The sequence below is a fragment of the Oryzias latipes genome, chromosome 20, assembly GCF_002234675.1.
Source record: "Oryzias latipes chromosome 20, ASM223467v1".
NCBI classification, from domain to species: domain Eukaryota; kingdom Metazoa; phylum Chordata; class Actinopteri; order Beloniformes; family Adrianichthyidae; genus Oryzias; species Oryzias latipes.
The window spans coordinates 17,357,532-17,376,854 of NC_019878.2; the positions used below are offsets into that span (position 1 = coordinate 17,357,532).

Below are 19,323 nucleotides of genomic sequence, written 5' to 3' on the forward strand. Positions count from 1 at the left end.
CTCGTCTGTGCTGAAGGATCTGGTTTCAGACACCTGCTGAATGAGGAGCTGAGCAGCGTGCAGTGTGGCTCAACACCACGTCTGAGAGTTACTGTTCTGAAATGAGAAGAGAAATGACTCAGAAAGCAAATGGAAATTAGATTAGGTAGGACTTCTGGGTCATGGGCACAGAGCAGGAGACCAAGCAAACAAGCGGAGAAGATGACGATGGATCTCAAGAGGACACGGCCAGCGTAAGTACAACCATTGGGTAAGAGAACATACCAACTGATGTTTGTTTTGCTTTTTCTTCATCCCTGGAGTTCTAGCAAAATTTTTATTTTATTATTTATTAAGAAAGCATTTGACAATGTTATCAATTTTAGTATGTTAATCCTGCAAAAAAAACTTGAAATCCACAAACAGGTTCTCTCCTTTACTGCAGCTGATGCTTGTTTGCAGATCTTTATGGCATCAGTAAAGCTCCAAAAACACGCCTGACTTGCATGTTTTGAATCACTCTCCAGCTGTGAAACAATAGAAAGAATGTGCATGTAGATGGCATTTTTGTCTGTTTTTTTTTTCTCTTCTGTCACATCATGAATAGAATCTATTGGCATGTAAGCTCATGTGTGCCTCCACATGTTTCACAGATGTTTTTACTAGATCCTCAGTGCACAACTGTTGTCTTACATGCTTCTTCTACTTGGGGAAAATCTTTCGTTTTTCAACATTGAAGCTCCAGGAAAAAAGTCTGTAAAAAGTCTTTTTATCAGTGTGTAGATAAAAAGGTTTTTTACAGACTTTTTTTTGTAATGTATAGTCTTCACAGCAAAGGAATCAGCAACAGAAGCTTTTACTGGAGAATGAAACTGCTGAAATGCCCCCATCAATTTAAAACATCTTTTAAAAAAAAAGGGCATACTGGATTCATTTAGATTAAATTCATTCGAGAAATTGAAGTGGAGTATATATATCTCAGCTTTAGGACAGAACCTTTGTGCTATATCTGAAAGTATGTACTTTTTGAAAGGATCTGTGGGGAATCCATACCCTGCTGTTGCACCGTATGGAATGACAAAACGTGAATAATTCATGAACGTTTGGTAACACATCGTCAGTATTTCTTTCGTGAGCTGATGCAGGGAGGAAGCCAGCATCTCTTTCAGCTGACAAAAGCTCACTTTAAAGACAACAATGCTCACTTTACATAGAGCAAAAAAGCTTCTCAGTGTATTCAACCTTTAGTCACAAAACTGATTCGCATTAATTCTAAATGGGTACTCTTGTCTTTCTGTAATTTACCCTCAAAGAATTAATTTCTGGATCTTCTTATGAATCAGTTTTATCAACGCAATGCATGCTGGGTGTTTAGATTGCAGATGTGTCAGTGGAGGTGTCCACCGTGGACCACACTCTGCAGAAGCTGCGGAGGATGTACCGGAAAACCAGACGGAAGCCCAAAGGCCTGAAGAGGCTGTGGGCCTATCTGCTGAACGTCCCGCACATTGCTGTCATTGTAACTGCAGTAGTGTTTGTGGTGGTGACTATCATGTGGTCCCTGCTCTGGGTTTTTATTTGTAAGTCAAGTTATTTCCATAGAGGAATTTTAATCATTATTTTGTTTTCAAATGTTGAATTGGACTTGGTTCAGTCCGCAGGGAAAGTGTCAACGGAGCCTATTTTGCTGGGATGTTCCGGGTTGCAAATGTGGAGTTTATCCCTGAGTACCGTCAGACAGAGTCCCACGAGTTTGCGTCCATGGCAACCAAAATACAAGTTGTGGTATGTTATCAGTGCTGTTGCATAATAGTGAGCGAAGGAATGTAGTATTTATTCTCAGTGTCTCCTAGGTGAGCAATGTGTACAAGATGTCATCAGTGGCAAGACTTTACAAGCAGGCTGTCATATCAGACCTCAGGTACAGCTTCTTGTGGGCAACCATCAGCCACAAAGAGGCCAACACTCAGTCATTTCTCTTTTTTTTTGTGTCAATAAAGTAACAACGACCAAGGTGGAGTGCTGGTCCATTTCTGGATGGTGTTTATAGTGCCCCAATTAAAGAGCACAGCCATGTGTGAGGAATGTTTAGAGGCAATTCTCAGAGACTCGGTCCACACCAGTCTCAAGAACCGGTCCTCTGTGGGATATCTGATGGGGCTCCCTGTTGACATAGACTCCATCCTCATCAATGGTACGTCTGCCTGTCTGTCTGGTTGGAAAAGGATTCTCCATGAAATCAACTTCTCTGTCGTGTCTCCAGGTGTTGACCGCTCAGATTATACATCCAACACAGCAGGTACAGTCACTCTGCAGCTCTTCAGTGATGAAAGTGGGAGTCGGAGTTTGAGGTTTTTTTTTCTCCATCTTCTACCTTCAAGACTCTCAGTGTGTAGATAAATTATATGCCAACCTTCCTGGAGCCAGTGTCCCCCTGAATGTCTACTCGCCGTGGGGGGGTGTGAACTGCCATGTGAAGCTCACCTCCGTACCGGGCTCTCTGATCCGCCTGACTGTGACCTCCTTTGTAATTGAGCCCACCGACTGTGTGAACGACGCCCTGACTGTGTATGACGCTCTGCTGCCCATGAGAGGGCGCATCCTGCACAGGTGAGACTGCAGCTGACAGGAGATGCACTCTATTTTAGATTAGTATGAACACACTTCACATGTTACAAAACATCAAGTTATAAAAGCTGTTTAATGCAAAAAATAAACAGAAGGCTCGTCAAAAATTGTGTCTTAAAGTTGGTCCTAAATTAGTGCACTTATTTCTTTTCCTTTTTTAGTTTTTTAGTAATTGTGTGTTTGTTTGCTTGTTAAAGACGCAAAGCTGTCACTCCACTTGTGAATTCTCAAAACAAAATCATTTTAATCACTCTTATGATCAAAATGTCCGACATGAAGAACCTCCAAATCGCATCTCCCAAATTACCCAAAGCTATTTACAAAAATGTCTGCATTTGTTTAGAATCAGAATCAGAATCAGAATCATTTATTGTCATTGTACATGGGGATACAATGAAATTGCAGCAGCCTTGGAGTGATGGAGTTAAATAAAATAAAGAAATTAGAATAGAAACAGAAATACTGTATTTACATCTCTTAACAAAAAAAGGAACAATATGTACAGAAACTGTTAAATATTTATATTTAGATATTTATTAAATATTATTATTAAATATTTATGAGATGGATTCAAATCTATATGAATGTTCCCACTTTGACTATCAGGGTCTGATATCTTTGGTCGCCTTGCCACCTTTTTTTTTTATTTTAATTAGGATTAAAAAAAAGTCCAATTTAAGATGTGACCTGAATTTAATACAGCTGGATCTTTTTTGTAATTCTTTTGTTGGTTTCTAGATTTTAGAAATGCTGGTTCAAGCGAGGACGATAAAGATTTTTAATTTGGCACATGAAGGTTAAAAAAATTCAGCCTTGTCCCGATTAAGGAGGACAATAGATTTATTCCTGATAACAGTCTGCTTATGACTGAGTCACTTGTTAATGATTCTCCTCCACTTCCTTTTGGTTTCATTTAGGTTACTGTACTCAAAACGAACCAGTCAGTTCCTGACAGTATCGTATAATAATCCAGGAATCTGCAGAATTTAGTTTCACCTTAAACACAGAAAATTGTGAAGATTTTTTTTAAAGAATTGAAAATAAATTCAGGCATGAAGAGTTAAGTTGGTGATCATAGAATGTTGATTCCACATTCAGTTTTTTTATTTGTTACCAAAATAAAATAGCATTGATTTAACTTAAGAAGAATTGAAATGTGTGTGTCTGCTGCAGGCTGTGTGAGTTGGTGTCCACTTCTTTCTCTATTGTCTCAACCTCCAATGTCATGCTGTTGACCTTGAGGATGACACATGGTGACAAAAGCTTCAAAGGTCACTTTGAGGCCATCGCTGAGGAAAGTATGGCTCTTTATGTAGTTCCTGTTTTCATATGTTGAACCCACTTGTGTTGATTTCCTTTAACCAGAATGTGGTCACCATCAATGTATTTACTGCTGGTCAATAATTGAAGGAAGTCTTCCTGTCTTTACCAGAATGTTTTTCTCACATTGAGACCCAGCTGGGGCCTGACAGCAACAGTCAGATCTACAGCCCCTTCTACCCCAGCCTGCTGCCCCCACAGTGTTCATGCATCTGGAAATTTGAGGTAGATCCTCAATCAATCCTTTATGTAACTTGTTAATTCTTTGCAGTGGAGTACATCTAGTTAAAAATTCAGTTCTTTAAAGTTATTACAGCAGTGGCAAAATCATGGATGCAAATAATAGAAATAACTCAGACTTTAAAACAATGATAGAAGGGCGAACACTTGATTATTTTTGGAGATATTACCAATCATGAAAAGAGAATCATATGATTTTGTGATAGATTTAATCACTACAGCTTTATTTAACACCAATCTTCTGCAAAGCTATTTCCTAAAATACCCAAATGTGAAAACGTATTTTAACTCATAAAATAAAAATAAGAGGATAAGCCTCTCCAACTTAAAAAAATCAAAATGACCTTTTTTTTTGTTTGTTTTTTTACTTTTTCTACTCTGGAACCACCTTAAAAGAATGAGAGTCTTCACATAAAAATTAAGGAAAAGTATAAAGTTTGAAGGTTAAAGTTAAAAAAAAAGCCCGAGTCTAACATCCTGACCAGCAGGGGGCGGTAGCGACACTTGACAGACCAAAGCTGGGTGTGTCACACAGCTTGATCATAGAGGAACAATGAAGAGCTTAAAATGTAGTATCTTAATTATGAAATAATTAAACACAATTTATATAAAAACAAGGACTGTAAAAGGCCAAAGGAAAACAGTCTGTGCACAGAAAAGTCTTCTTCAACAGTCCAAACGGAATCCTGAAGTCTAGACTCACTAAAACAAAATCAGAAGTCAGGAGAATAGGCAAACTTGATTTGAGGCACGGCTATGGTTCATGACAGTCCGCACCATTTAAAGAAAAACAGGGAGGCTCAGCTGATCTGAGGCAAAAAGGTGTAGAACAGGAGTTCTAATGTTTTATATGACTGACTGTGTGTTTTTGTGAACTACTTCGTTCTGTTTCACTGCAGGCCCCAAACCCAAGTTTAGGAGTTGCGTTGCAGTTCCAGAACTATGAACTGAAACCGAAAGAGATGAAGGGCTGTGACAGCGGCTGGTGGAAGGTCAATGAACTCATGTATGCGCCTAAATCTTCACACACATGCTGTCAAATCATCTAACTGCTGATTTGTAAAAATGAACATCCACACTTCTTCCTCCCATGAAGTTTCTGCGGCAGCTATGTGGGACATCAGACGGTGTTTCGGATTCCTGACCACCACCTGGAGATGGAGTTTCGTTGCAGCTCTCGCACCTCCACTCTGCCTTTTCAGGCGTTCTACAGCAGTTACAATATCAGCCAGCGTAAGATCTGCTCCACAATAACCATGGCACACAGCATTCTTTTTTTTTAGTAATTTACCTTTTGGGATGTTCAGTGGTGTAGTGGTTAACACTCTCACCTCACTGCAAGAAGGTCCTTTAGTTTAGAACCCAGTTGAGTTCCTCTGGCAGAGTTTGTACTCCATAGGGGTGCTTCATTGGTTAGTAATTCTTTAAATGTTCCTTGGATGTCAATTTGAGTGGGTGGGTGGTTGTCTCTGTGTGGTCTGGTCTAAGGTGTACCCCACATTTGCCCAACAGTATCTGGGTAGGCTCCAGGCACCCCTTGACCCTGAGCTGATAAAGAAAACGGATGGCTGTTTTTACCTTCATAATAAAATTACAAAATGTTTCCACCAGCCTGCCCAGACAGCCACTTCCTGTGTACCACTGGGCTGTGTGTGGAAAAAACTCTGCTCTGTGACGGACTGGATGACTGCGAGGATGAGAGCGACGAGGTCTTCTGCTGTGAGTTGTTTCACACGTAATCAAACATTTGAGATGATTAAGGAATGTGTCCTTTTACTTGTTAGTCACACAACACTGGCAATGAGGTCTTGCAATAAAAATGTTTTTTTATTGTGTTGCACCACTCATCCATGGAGAATGTTTTCACAGCGAGCTCAGCGATGAATTGCGGTGCAAACCATCCTCCACACCCTATGTTTGTGTGCAACGGAGAACGAGACTGCAGGGATGGATCGGATGAGGTGAACTGCACTGTGGGTGAGTGTCACCTGCATGATTTAAAATGCCTAGTTTCCTGTTTGTTAATAACATCCTGTTGTTTCAGAAACAACCTGCTCTGAGATCAGGTTTCAGTGCAAAAGTGGATCCTGCATTTTGAAAAAGAATGCAAAGTGTGATAATGTTCCTGATTGTCAGGACTACAGTGATGAAGCAGATTGCGGTGAGCCCCCCCACACAACTTTTAATAGTTTCTTAAAAGAGACAAATCTTACAAAGTATCATATCACTAAATATCCTCCACTGTTTTGCTTATTTGGAAATTATACTGACATTTTGCATGACGGATGGTATGTAATTCTGCTCCTCCTCCTCCAAGGCTCCCTCCACAATATAATGCAAGTTGCTGTTTTACTCCATGACTAAAAAAATGGCTAAAAATAAAATAGAGTTAAAAACAAGTTTGGATTAGTCGTATCCAATGACTGAATAACATGCTCAAATGCTAAAAGGGGGGAAAATTACCTAATTCATGATCAAAAGTTGGGTTAAAGTATGCCTGTCATCAAGCATGGTAAGGTTTGAGCTTTTATAACAAAGATCAAATTATGGTTGTATACATCCATCTTATACACCTCCTTATTCCCACTTTGAGATTAATAGGATGCTAGAGCCTACCAAGAGGTTCACGCTGGACAATTTGCCAGCCTATCCGAGGGCCCAGTTTAGCCTAGTCTGTTTAGTTTAGCAAGCAGGTATTGCATTTTATAACTGATTTTTGATGTTTTGTACAGTTACTGGTGTAAAACCCCTTGAGACCCGTTGTGTTGTAATATTGGGCTGTATAAATTAAATTAAATCCTTGAATTAAATTCAAGGATTTTAGGTGGGCCTTTAGATTCAAAAACAGTAGAGGTCACTTTATTTATTAATTAATTAATTTTTCATTTTTGGCTACATATAAGTCACCAATATTATTGTTTTCTGATAAAACAAAGTGTCATTTTATAACTCAAACACTAGCTGCACACAGATTTACATCCTGACAGAACTTTTTAAGCTCTTAACAACTCGATTCTCTATATCCTCCTAAGGTTGCGGTCGTCCCTCCCCACTAAAGAAGGTGAATTCATCTTTAGGCTTTGGCCGTATTGTGGGCGGAGTTAACGCGGTGGAAGGGGAGTGGCCTTGGCAGGTCAGCCTTCACTTTGCTGGCAACATGTACTGTGGCGCCTCTGTGATCTCTTCCAATTGGCTCATTTCAGCCGCTCACTGCTTCAGCAAAGACAGGTCAGCCCCTCCCTCACTGTAGATTTGATCCATTTACTTTTTGGCTGATCCTGCTGCTATAATCATGCATTAGCATCAACAATAACAAGACGATAGTATTTTTAATTTTACAGTGCTTGGCTCCTGGAGGCTGTTTTTCTCGCTCAGATACATTCCTTCAGGTCTTGACCCCTGAACTTTCTCTCTACAGATTATCTGACCCTCGATACTGGAACGCCCATCTCGGCATGGTGACCCAGGGCAGTGCCAGCTATGTGGCAGAGATCCAGCGGATTGTGCTGCACGAGTACTACAACTCAAACACTTTTGACTATGACATTGCCCTGCTGCAGCTGAAAAAGCCCTGGCCTCCCTCCCTGAGCCCGCTGGTCCAGCCTGTGTGCGTAGCCCCCTCATCCCACACAGTGACTGACAGCCACCACTGCATGGTTACAGGGTGGGGATACAGATCTGAAGATGGTGAGGATTCTGTCTATGTATATATAATTCATATTTTGTATATAATTCAAAATATATATATATATATATATATATATATATATATATATATATATATATATATATATATATATATATATATATATATATATATATATATATATATATATACATACACACATATATATGTACATACACACATATATATATATACATACACACAGTCAGGACCATAAATATTTGGCCATAAATATAGTTTCTGTACTTTACCACAGTGAATTTTAAATAAAACAACTCAGATGCCATTGAAGTGCAGACTTCCATCTTCCAGCTATTTTATTTTTATATTTTATTTATAACAAAAGACCAATAGTTTATTTACATCTATTATAATCATAGCAATAACATTACTTTACTTAGCATTAACATTACTTTTCTAAAGTTGGAAGTCGGACTTTGTGGCACCTACTGGGTTGTAGTCAGTAAGAAATCAACCAAAATGACTCAGTTAAAGCTTGCAGACCCCTGTTCTAGATGAAAACACATTTAATCCTCAAAGCTACACTTCAAGGACATTTAATAATTTATAACCCCATCTTTGAACATTCAATAACTGTTATTTCACTATTATTGAGAAAACAGACACGTTGAGTTCAATATCTAAAACTTAAATGCTCAAGCATCTTTAAAACTGTTCAAAATGACCTTTTATTAGGATAAAACCCTATATAAATTTGTCTATCCTTTTTATTCCTATATTTTTCATAATCTACTAATCTTACATAAATCTCTTCCCTCACTTGATATTTAGTGAGATGAATCCAGTTGTGATGACCCTCACAATGCTCCTCTGCAGATAAGGTGCTGCCCTCTGTGCTGCAGAAAGCAGATGTGTCCATTATGAGTCAGACTGAGTGTAAAAAGACCTACGGCCTCATCTCCCCACGCATGCTTTGTGCCGGGGTCCCTTCAGGAGAGCGGGATGCTTGCAGGGTGGGTCATCTCCTGCGTTTGACTGTGCATTATTGTGCCGTGGCATCCTTGCTCTGCGAATCAGGCTCTTTCCTTGACTCATTGTTTCTCAGGGGGATTCGGGAGGACCTTTGTCCTGTCAGGCGCCAGGTGGGGGTCGCTGGTTCCTGATCGGGATTGTCAGCTGGGGGTCTGGCTGTGGCAGACCAAATTTACCAGGGGTTTATACACGGGTCAACAAGTTCACATCTTGGATCTACAGTCATATCAGCTGACATGAAATGGATCAGTTTACTCATCTCTAATAAAAACATTATAAGCCTGTTTTTGTGTCTGTTTTGGTTGCTACAACTTCCTTTTTTCTGCAACAGATACATAGATTTCACTTATGTAATAGCCAGTTTATTAAAACAATGCAAATCAGCAGCTTTAACTGCTAAACTTCAAACTCCTCAATGAAGTTTACAATATTTGTGCAGGCTCTGCACCCTTTCATAGTGGACTCATTGTCCCCACACTGCATTCAGAGGCTCTGTGTGACACCTGCCGTACAGTCCAGGTAAACGGGAGGCGGTGAAAGCCCGCCACATCCAAGCCGCTCAGCTCAGATTTCTGCTCCCTTTTTTTTAAGAGGAGGCAACAGAAGGGATTTCCTCTCTCCCCTTCGTTTTTATGCCTGAGGTATTGTTGCATATTGCCTCTGCAAACCTTAACGAGACAGTGCGATGAGGACGCTCCCCAAAAGCAGAACTTGTGAGGTGTACTGTGTCTCGACTCGTGAACACTCCGGATGCTCAGAAGCACAGGTAAGCCATCATTGATAAAATGTTCTATCATCAGCTGAGAGTTCTGGTTCTTTAGTCAAGATTTTGATTTTTTTCTGTTGGAAGACATTTTTTCAGAACTAAATTGAACCAGTTATTCCTGGAATCATCCTTACAGCTGTCTGTAAGGAAACATTTCTTTTTGGTCCACGTCAGGTTGACTGACACTGCAAAGCCGGGCCGTGGGAAAGTAGATCCCTCCTGCCCAGCTTTGTCTGCTTCCCCAGAGATCCCTGTCAATCCCTGAAATGCTTTGGAAGATCTTAACTTTGTCTGTTGCTAAGCGAGTCCCTGAAGAGGGAAGAGTCAATTTACAAATCCATTCCTCATTGATTTAGGCATCATTTCTACCTTTGTGGTAAAATTGATAATCGGAACTTGAGAGCAAACAAGCTGGTATGATATTTGAGTGATGTCTAAAAGGGAAATGGGGAGTCCAAACAGTCACCGAGCCACCCCACGAGGCCTGAGGCCCAGGTGGACAAACGGGTGGAGGGGGTGCCAGCTTGCTGTTCATGGAGGAGATGGTTGTTAGGTCTTCTGCCTGTCTTCCCCTTCGCCGCTGCTGTTGCACTGACTCTCCACCACTTAACACGTGAGTGCACGCCTGCCAAGGTTTTTTTTTGGGTTGTTTCTCTCCTAACTCCTCGGCCTCACACAGTACATCGGTCTCAAATCTCTTCCTCTACCTGCCAGCTCCGCCTCACTCAGTGTTCTTCATCGGTGGCAGTATGGAGTTCCCAAACCTGAGCTTCTCCTTGGAGCTGGCTGACTCCACCTCCCCTCAGTTCGGCCTGCAGGTTCAGGCTTTGAAGCATTATGTAAGTGGAACTTTGAGCTTGTCTGTCATCATTCATCCCTCCTCCTGGTTGAAGCTGACCATGCTTCTTTAGCTTTCATTCCATCCCTATTTTTTTAAAACTCTTGTGTACTATCTCTTTTTTTGTCCCTAAATTTATTCCTTTTCTCTCTTTTTATCTCCTCTATCCTCCCTTGTCTGCCTCTTTTTTTCCCACTCTCCTCTCTTCTGCGCCTCTATGTTAAGCAGAAAAAGGAGCTGTACACAGTGTAAGCGCAATTTCCTAAGACCCCCAGGGACAGGGTCCTTTCAGGCCTGAGGACAAGCACCATTTGTGAGCCGAGCGAGGCTCGGGCAGCAAGAGTGAGAGGAAGAGCAGGCGCTCAATAAAAACATTGTCTCTGCAGCTTTCACACAATCAGCCACTATGTGTGCTGGATTCTACCGAGAGCAGGACAACCTGTGTTTGATGCGGGGGTTAAGAGGGAGAGGAAGGGCAGTGGGGCAAGCCGGGATGACAGAAGGGCGCAGAAACAAAAGGGAGGCAGAGTCTGCATTTTGGAGCAAAAGGTCAGGTGCATATTTTCAAATCCCTCAACCGATAGAAGGGAATTTCCCAAACTTTCTATTTTTTTATTCCAAAAACCAGTTCAGACAGGTTTATTTGAATCGAAGTACCGTTCATCACAATAAAAGTCAAAGATGAAACTGTCCTATTCAGCCAGACGAAAAGCTCCAACACAGTGAAAGAACAATTTTCAAATGCAGACATGTTGTCTTTATTTCACAAAAACAGTTTTCAGAACTCTATGAGTCCACTCCATGGAGCTCCTTCCACCTGCGCTCAGGAATTACTGCCTTCAGGTGAGATGTGCCAAAACAGAACACTCAAAAGAGTGCGATTTAAGAGCATGCTTTTCTAACCAACAGCAACTCCATGAATGCTCTCTGTTTGACAGTGAAGGATCCGATGGGCTCAGAGTCTTCTACTGGAGTAAATTCTCCGCTCCCAGTAACTTTGCCATGGAAATCCGGAGGTCCAGCCCAGACAGGCAGGAGCGCAGGCTCCCCGGGACCAACAAGGTGCAGAGGTACAGCCGTAACGAGCAGCGGTACTTCATGGAGGAAGATGAGGACATGATCTCACTGATGGGTAAAAGCACTTCCTGTTGATTGATGTAAAGCAGAAAAAATAAATAATTGAGCATCTTGATTCATTTGCAGGTTTGGAAGATGAGTCTGATGATAAATTAGATAAAATGAAAAATCAAAACAGCATCCAGGGGGGAAAATGGCAGCTTGGCTTCCAAGGTGAGGAAATGGGTCGTCACAGAAAACTACTTTACACATGAAGCTTACAGTAAACATACTTCAATTAGTCCTTTGCACTTTTGAAAAGTTCTCAACCTTCTTCTAACTTCCATTCGATTCATTCAGTTCTTTGTCTACTTTCTCTATCCAGCAATGTCCTTCGACCTCTATGCTAAACTTGGGAACAATCGCACCCTGAGCCTTGTCAGCCCTAAGAAGCCATACTATCAGTGGCGCCTCCGAGTGCCATCGGGACACATGGTCCGCCTGGTTGTCCTCACGCTTCAAGGCGCCACACCAGGAAGCTGCAGCGTCCACAAGCTCTCTGCCTATGACTTCCTGCTTCCTCTACAAAACAAGATCATTGCCAGGTAAACCCATTTTAAAGGGCTGAGTCATTTGTGACAAAGCTTCCGTAAAATTCCCGCCAGAGACAATAAAGTAAATCTAAATTTCACATTTACCAATTTGTAGATGGTTACTCCGTAACTGACCATATCACAGAAGAAACAAACGCAAGCAAATGTGCTGGTCTCTTCCAGGTGGTGTGGGCTGCCTCTTTCAGGCTCACCGCCGGTCATGAAGTTGATGTCCTCTGGCAATGTCATGTTGGTCACCTTCTCCTTCAGCAGGCAGAGGGATGGAGCAGTTTTCAAAGCTTACTTCCAAGCTGTCCCAAAAGCAGGTCACTAAGGGAAAATTGGAATACTGTCAGTGTCCGTTGGAGTGTGCAGCCTTAGTTTGAAAAGGACTTTTAGATTTAAAATGACATTGAGATTGCTCTGTAATGTTGCATCTCCTTCTGCAGGTTGTGGAGGATCAATTACCTCTTGGAATGGCTCCATTTCCTCACCGTACTATCCTTCCTATTATCCGCCAAACATCGACTGCACATGGACGCTGCGGGTGAGCAAAAACAAACAGTCAAACTACAGAAATCAGAAATCAATCCCGCAAACTTCAATATCAGATGCTGATTATCTGAGTTTTCCTTATTAGGTGCCACTGCCAGGATATCTGATCTCTGTGACGATCGTGACGATAGACATTCAGGACTCTCCATCCTCTGACAGCTGTGAGAAAGACTGGCTGGACATCGGTGGCGTGAAGTGAGTCTCAAACGTGAAGCGTTCTGATTATACTCAAAATTTAAATACAGATCTGAGGGCACCAGAGACAAATAATAAAGGATTCAGATGGTTTATCTTCTCTTTTTTTGTCCTTATTTACAGACTGTGTAATCCTGTGTCCGACAGCAGCAAAAAACGGGTGTACTCCTCCCCTCTCTCCATCCAATTTCACTCTGATGAATCTCTCACTCACAGTGGTTTCCACTTGCTGTACCAAGCGTTCTCTCCAGAAGGCAGTAAGTCTAATGATTATGATAATGAATATTTCATAGATTGTAATTCTACACCAAATTTTAGGTATTAAATTCTTTTTTAAGGAAAACCAACAACAGATTTTTTTCATTTTTGAAATAAATTATTCTTAAATTGGTTTGTGTGTGCGTGTTGACATAAACTTTGGGTTAAATTAATTCTAAATCCTCTTCCTCAGCTTGTCCTCATCAGTTTCGCTGTGGAGATGGTCGCTGTATCCCCCTGAAGAAAGTCTGCAATGGAGTCAAGGACTGTTCAGATGGACGGGACGAGGCTAAATGCTGTAAGTCACACAGCAAAGCTTGAGACTGAATCAAAAAATGGTCACATTTTGGTACCATACCTCTGTTGAAATGTTTGTGTTAAACCTCTCCATAAAAATGGAGAAGTTCAAAACTTTTTACAATTTTTAAAAATGTTGATATTTTAATTATGCTTTCAAATCGAACCCTTAAAACAATGACTGTCAGAGTTCATTTAGAGTCAATTTGTAAATAAGAACTAATGATCAAGTTTAATAGTGTCAAAATTATTGATACATGAAGAACTTTAACGAACAATCTGTTATCCAGATAAATGTCTTTGGAAAATTATTTTTTTCTTTTTTGTGAAGTTTTACATTAAAATGACATCTTAAGTAAAGTCCTTTAGTTTTACAGTGTGACTTTTTAGATTTAAAAAAAAAGTGCTGACTAACAATGTGCTGGTAATTGTGAAGCTAAAGCCAGATTTGCCTGTTTCGTGTGCTCATGTGAAACCTGTAGCATCCTGCAGGCCGGGGGAAGTCCTGTGTGTGAACGGCCAGTGCAGACCTCAAAGCAGCCAGTGCCTGAGTCAGAGCACCTGTGCAGACAGCAGCGAGGAGGGAGCCTGCGGTGAGCTCACACAATTATCCCGCCTCCATGCTTGCTTTTTGCTTCATTTGGGTTTTTTGCGTTTGTTTTTCAGGAAGTAAATGTTCCCACGTTTGTCCCAACAAGGTCTGTTTGCCCAAGTCATCCGTGTGCGATGGCATCTTTGACTGCAAAGATCGCAGCGATGAGCTCAACTGTACCAGAGCGTGTGAGCATTCATGACAGCACTGTTTCTGCCTTGACTAGAAGATGGACAAAAGTTTAGTTTGATGTTTTCTCTCCATTTTTCAGATGTGAAGAGCTGCTCCCCCTCCAACTACAAATGTGGCAATGGAAAGTGTGTGAGCAAGGTCAACCCTGAGTGTGACGGAGTTAAAGACTGCTCTGATGGTTCCGATGAGCGGCGCTGTGGTAAGGTCTAAACTTCACAGAATTGTTGTTTTAAGAAAAGCTCTCACTTTCATTTCCTCTTTGATCTCCAAGGATGTGGCACCAGACCCAAGAAGCGGGCTAAGATAGTGGGAGGGTCTGATGCCTTGGCAGGTTCGTGGCCCTGGCAGGTCAGCCTGCAGATGGAGCGCTACGGCCACGTCTGTGGAGCCACACTGGTCTCCAACCGCTGGCTCATCTCTGCAGCTCATTGCTTTCAGGACTCTGATGCCATCAAGTGAGAATAACTCCAAAAACTCTCTTTACAGTCAACCTGTGAATAGTGAGATCCTTGTGTCTGCAGATACTCAGACCCGCATGCGTGGCGAGCTTACATGGGGATGCGAGTGATGGCAAGGGGAAACCACGGAGCAGCCACCAGGCTGATCCGGAGAATCCTCCTCCACCCACAATATGACCAGTTCACATCAGATTACGACATCGCTCTCCTTGAGCTCAGTGCTCCGGTGTTCTTCAGTGACCTGGTGCAGCCTGTGTGTGTTCCTGCATCCTCGCACACTTTTACCACGGGAACGAGCTGCTACGTCACAGGCTGGGGGGTTCTCATGGAGGACGGTACGTGACGCCCAAACACACTGAAAAACAACACATCGAAATGACTCCTTTAGAGGGTTTTTTTAAAGTAACCTGGCGTTTACATATTTTTATTGTGTGCGTTTTAATTAATGCAGGTGAATTAGCTTCTCGGTTACAAGAGGCCTCAGTTAAGATAATTAACAGGAAGACTTGTAACAAGCTCTATGATGATGCTGTGACTCCCAGGATGATGTGTGCTGGGAACCTGCAGGGAGGAGTGGACGCCTGCCAGGTATGTGTGTCGCTTATATGTAGAAACACTCAACTACACTTAAAGGTATGCTTTTTATATCTACATTTTTTATGGGTTCAATTGGTCATTTAAAAAAAAAATCTCTTTCTTTACCAAGCTAGGATGTGAGAGTATTAAAAGAACTGTTTTCTTTGAAAGTTTTATTCATTGTGCAAAATATTTGTTAAAATCTTTAATGTTTTGTTTTCAGTTTCCTCAAATCTCTTGCCCTTCATTTATGTAACTGTTTATTAAATCTTTGGATTTTAGTTTGGTGCCTTTAATAGATCAACTTTTGATCTCTTTTCAAAGCATTCCCAGTGGTATTTTATTTATTATTATGTCATTTTTATGCAAAATTTAAAAAAAAAGCCCTGTGTTGTTTTCTAGGACATACTGCAGAGTGGCAGTAGTTCCACTATCCATTGTTGAGAGCTCTCTGTTTACACACCCTCATATTAGGTTACAGCCGCTTACACCTATAACCCAACATTACCAGTGCACCAGAATTGGTGAGCAATATTGGATTAATCCAGCCATTTAGTTCTGAGCCAGATGCTTAGACAAGGAAACCAAAGACATACATGAATCCAGTCATCTACAAGTGGATGTATCAGAATGGAGCAAAGTGGGGAGCTTGTGGCACGCCCGGCATATTTTCTACATCACCAATAAGCTCTTCTTAAACTTCAAACGGCTCGTGATTCACAATGATTTGAAGAAAATAATACTTTGAAATGCTAATTTAAGCTTCAGCTTTATATATGCCCTTCATGATCAGAAAAACGCCACAAGAAATTGTTAAACACCCCCTAAACACCATTTTCATTGGAGTGGGCTTTTAAAAGGACCAAACATCGCCATTTCAATTTGTTTGCTCGGGAAATGCAAGAAAGTTGTGGTGCACTTTTTCAAATTTACGCTGCTGACTCAAACTCAGTTTGTCAAATCCCACTGTAACGTGTGTCGCCTTTAAACTTGTGCTAATCCTGCTTTTAGCCTAATATTAGAGTTTATGCATTAAATGCATGACTGGCTTTTACTCTTCTTTAAAACTCAATCGGGTTTTTAAGGAAATCATGGGGTATTTATTTTCCTAGATGTTTGCAAGGACACCTCAAAGTCTATGTGTGTGTGTGTGTGTGTGTGTGTGTGTGTGTGCCCTCAGGGTGACTCAGGAGGTCCGCTGGTGTGTCTGGAGCGCGGCAAGCGATGGTTTTTGGCCGGAATTGTGAGCTGGGGGGAAGGCTGCGCGCGGCAAAACCGTCCCGGAGTTTATACACAGGTGGTAAAGTTCACTGACTGGATCCGGCTGCAGACTAAAGGGCAGGTTTGACAGTGCTGCACCAAGTCATGAAGAAAAATGAGAGCACGCGGGATGATTGTTTCTGCCCTGACATTTGTCCACCGATTAGTGTCATAACCGCACAGTAATGCTTTCAGGCTGTTTAAAGAGACCTTTCAAAAGGGCCGAACAAGACAGCTCATTCTCACTGCTCCAAACCCACCAGCATGCTCCCAATGTGCAAACTACAGCAACATTTTTGGATTTTGTGAGACAATTCTTACATTTTGATTTGTTTTCACTCAGCTGTTTGCATTTGATCGCAGTGCAAGATTAAAATTTACAGTTGATGGTACAGGAAATATCATTTTTATTGTGGAGTTTTTGCTAGACTGCCCTAAAAAAATGTTTCAAACATTATGCAGACACAAATGTGCCATTTACTATTTTACCTACCCCCACACACACAAACACCCCCACACACACAAAAATCTAGGTCAACTACATATAAACACTATATCAACCATACGTTCATACACAGATGGAAATTTGGTTTGAATTTCCTTTTTTTATTTTGTCTTTATCCATCTTATTTCTTTCCAATCGATCTTTTCATTATCTGTAAATAAGTTTCCTTGCTGTTGGTAAACATATTTTACACCCAGATTAAAACAAACACAAAAAAGCCTCTTAATGTAAAGCCTTGGTCAAAAATCATCACTCCCTGAAATCTGCTGAGGACAGAGAGACAGAAGTCCTTTCTTCCTGTTCTGTGCATCGTGCAAAAAGATAACTGCTGGTGTCCGACCAGTGTTTTAGTGTATTGAAGCAAAGGAAAAGAAACTTGTACTAGAATAAATTTGACAGTTTAAAGACCCACTCTGATCATCTTTTGATCTATTTTTAATTATTTTCCAATGGTCTTTTATTTATTATTGTGCCATTCTTAACCGAGATAAATAAATTCTGTCGTTTTCTAGGACATAGTTTCTGCAGAGCTACAGTAGTTCATTAGAAATTTGCCTGAGTTGTGGGTGAAAGCATTTCCCATCATCCATCTGTTTAAGTGCTCTCCCGCTAGCTTACAGCCTCTCACACCCCCAACCTAAAATTGGCGGTGCAACAAAAATGGTGAGCAATATTGGAGATGTCAACCGTACAGTTTTGCATCAGATGCCAACTCAGATAAGGAAACCAAAGGCGCACATGGATCTATTTGTCTCCATCAGAATGGAGCAGAGCAGGGAGCTTGTGGCCTGTTGATTGAAGTACCTACGTCACAGCTACAGGCTTTTTCCAATAGGATTTTGTGCATCTGCTGCACCAAAAACAATTTTCATTGTGGGTCTTTAGGAGACTAACAATGATGTGGATTATCTGTACAAAAACCTGCAATTAAGCACCAAAAAGACAAAACAGACAATTTTGGGAGTTGGTCATGTTGTGTTAGGGTATTATATTTAGCCTTTTTTCAGTTCTACTTAAAATATATAATAATTACAAAAACTTTATAATCTTAATACTCTTTTACATCAAAAAATATACTTGTTTGTGCAACCGAGGAAGGAAGTTGTGGGACAAAATGACTCGAGATCAAAAGTTTCTATTTAAAAGAAAAACCCTCTTCATGGTGTTTTTGAATATACAAATGATACTCTCATCGTCTCTTTCTGTTGTCTAGTTTTCTATTTGATTATTGCCAGAACAGCATAAATAAAACTAGTAAAGAACAAATACTCAGAAATGCCATGTTAAGCTTAATTTCCCCAATTTATCATCAGAAAAAAGCCACAAGAAGATGTTAACCAAAACACAATTTTCTTCAGAAAATTGCAATTTTATTGTTTTTGCACTGTAAGCAAGACTGTTGTGACAGACCTTTTCAAACTCACGCAGCTAACTCAAACTCAGCTGTGCAGTTTGTCAAATCCACTGAAGTTTTAAGTGGTTGTTCATAAACTGACCATCAGTTTAATATTCTGAGCAAGAGCTGGCAGAATTCTGTTAAAGATCTTCGGAACCAGAACTGAGATGCTTTTCTTTGGAAAAAGAAAATACTAATGTACTTCAAAAATCCCCACTTTTTCCTTCAAAAGCAGATATTTTAGTCACCTGTCCATGAGGAGAAAATTGTTTTTCAAGCAGTACTTTAAATTAAAAAAGAAAGTAAAGTGTATTTCCATTTGAGTAATTGTATTGCACCAAAGACCAGCTTTCAGCAGCCGTCCTTTTCAGCCTCTTCATCTGATGAATTGGTTTAGCAATCTTCTCATGCTGACTCATCATTTGACTGTCAAACCATGATTATTTTTTTCTCATTTTCCTGAATTATTCTGGAACAAGTGACTTTTTAAGAAAAAAAAGTTAAACTCTGATTTAATTTATTTTTGCAGTTCATTTTGTATGTAAGGAAATGATATCACAAAGGAGCTTTTCCTGAACTCTCTATGAAGACTTGCAGTTTGGGTTTTTGTGAGTTTTCTCAGCTCACGTCTCCACCCAGTGGCCGCTGTCTGTTGAAATGACTGCGTCCTATGAAGACATGATGTGCTTTACTGAATCCATCTTTGGTGTAATTGCCTTTACATTAAAGACAGTAATATTACTGTAACTGTTACCTGTTTGTTGTTGTTCCTGCCTGCAAATGCATCTTTTTGCTGTTTTATTAAGCAACTGTAAATAATAATAATAATTATAATCTGTTTTTGCTTATTTGCTGACCACTTTATGTGATTGAAGTGATGCACTTTTACACCATTTTGACCAGTGCTTGATACTGCACGTTTGCTTCTGTGCCTACGTGCC

General features: G+C 40.7%; 2 protein-coding genes across 2 annotated transcripts; both read left to right on the forward strand.

Annotated features, from left to right (window-relative positions):
• The first annotated feature begins 161 nt into the window (after positions 1-161).
• Positions 162-9,129, forward strand: tmprss7 (transmembrane serine protease 7). The gene is made up of 18 exons (XM_023950123.1): positions 162-233; positions 1,355-1,559; positions 1,634-1,764; positions 1,833-1,900; positions 1,980-2,173; positions 2,243-2,278; positions 2,361-2,589; positions 3,781-3,905; positions 4,040-4,152; positions 5,067-5,173; positions 5,264-5,400; positions 5,779-5,886; positions 6,037-6,144; positions 6,212-6,328; positions 7,200-7,395; positions 7,586-7,854; positions 8,690-8,826; positions 8,919-9,129. The coding sequence occupies exons 1-18, from the start codon at positions 162-164 to the stop codon at positions 9,078-9,080; spliced, it is 2,514 nt and encodes an 837-aa protein (XP_023805891.1). The 3' UTR covers positions 9,081-9,129.
• A 2,025-nt stretch (positions 9,130-11,154) lies between these two features.
• On the forward strand, positions 11,155-17,038 carry LOC101159473 (suppressor of tumorigenicity 14 protein-like). The gene is made up of 15 exons (XM_020712418.2): positions 11,155-11,581; positions 11,662-11,739; positions 11,891-12,110; positions 12,282-12,424; positions 12,548-12,645; positions 12,739-12,848; positions 12,972-13,105; positions 13,300-13,404; positions 13,886-13,996; positions 14,070-14,183; positions 14,267-14,386; positions 14,459-14,642; positions 14,709-14,980; positions 15,097-15,233; positions 16,402-17,038. The coding sequence occupies exons 1-15, from the start codon at positions 11,251-11,253 to the stop codon at positions 16,567-16,569; spliced, it is 2,325 nt and encodes a 774-aa protein (XP_020568077.1). The 5' UTR covers positions 11,155-11,250; the 3' UTR covers positions 16,570-17,038.
• Positions 17,039-19,323: the final 2,285 nt, after the last annotated feature.

Excerpts from the sequence above, each read along its gene's own strand:
- LOC101159473 (XM_020712418.2), top strand. The coding sequence starts at position 11,251 with ATGGAGCTCCTTCCACCTGCGCTCAGGAATTACTGCCTTCAGGTGAGA. Across the intron at positions 12,646-12,738 it reads ACTGCACATGGACGCTGCGG|GTGCCACTGCCAGGATATCT; the intron begins GTGAGCAAAAAC and ends TTTCCTTATTAG. Across the intron at positions 14,184-14,266 it reads GCTCAACTGTACCAGAGCGT|ATGTGAAGAGCTGCTCCCCC; the intron begins GTGAGCATTCAT and ends TCCATTTTTCAG.
- tmprss7 (XM_023950123.1), top strand. The coding sequence starts at position 162 with ATGGGCACAGAGCAGGAGACCAAGCAAACAAGCGGAGAAGATGACGAT. Across the intron at positions 2,590-3,780 it reads AGAGGGCGCATCCTGCACAG|GCTGTGTGAGTTGGTGTCCA; the intron begins GTGAGACTGCAG and ends TGTCTGCTGCAG. Across the intron at positions 8,827-8,918 it reads GAGAGCGGGATGCTTGCAGG|GGGGATTCGGGAGGACCTTT; the intron begins GTGGGTCATCTC and ends ATTGTTTCTCAG.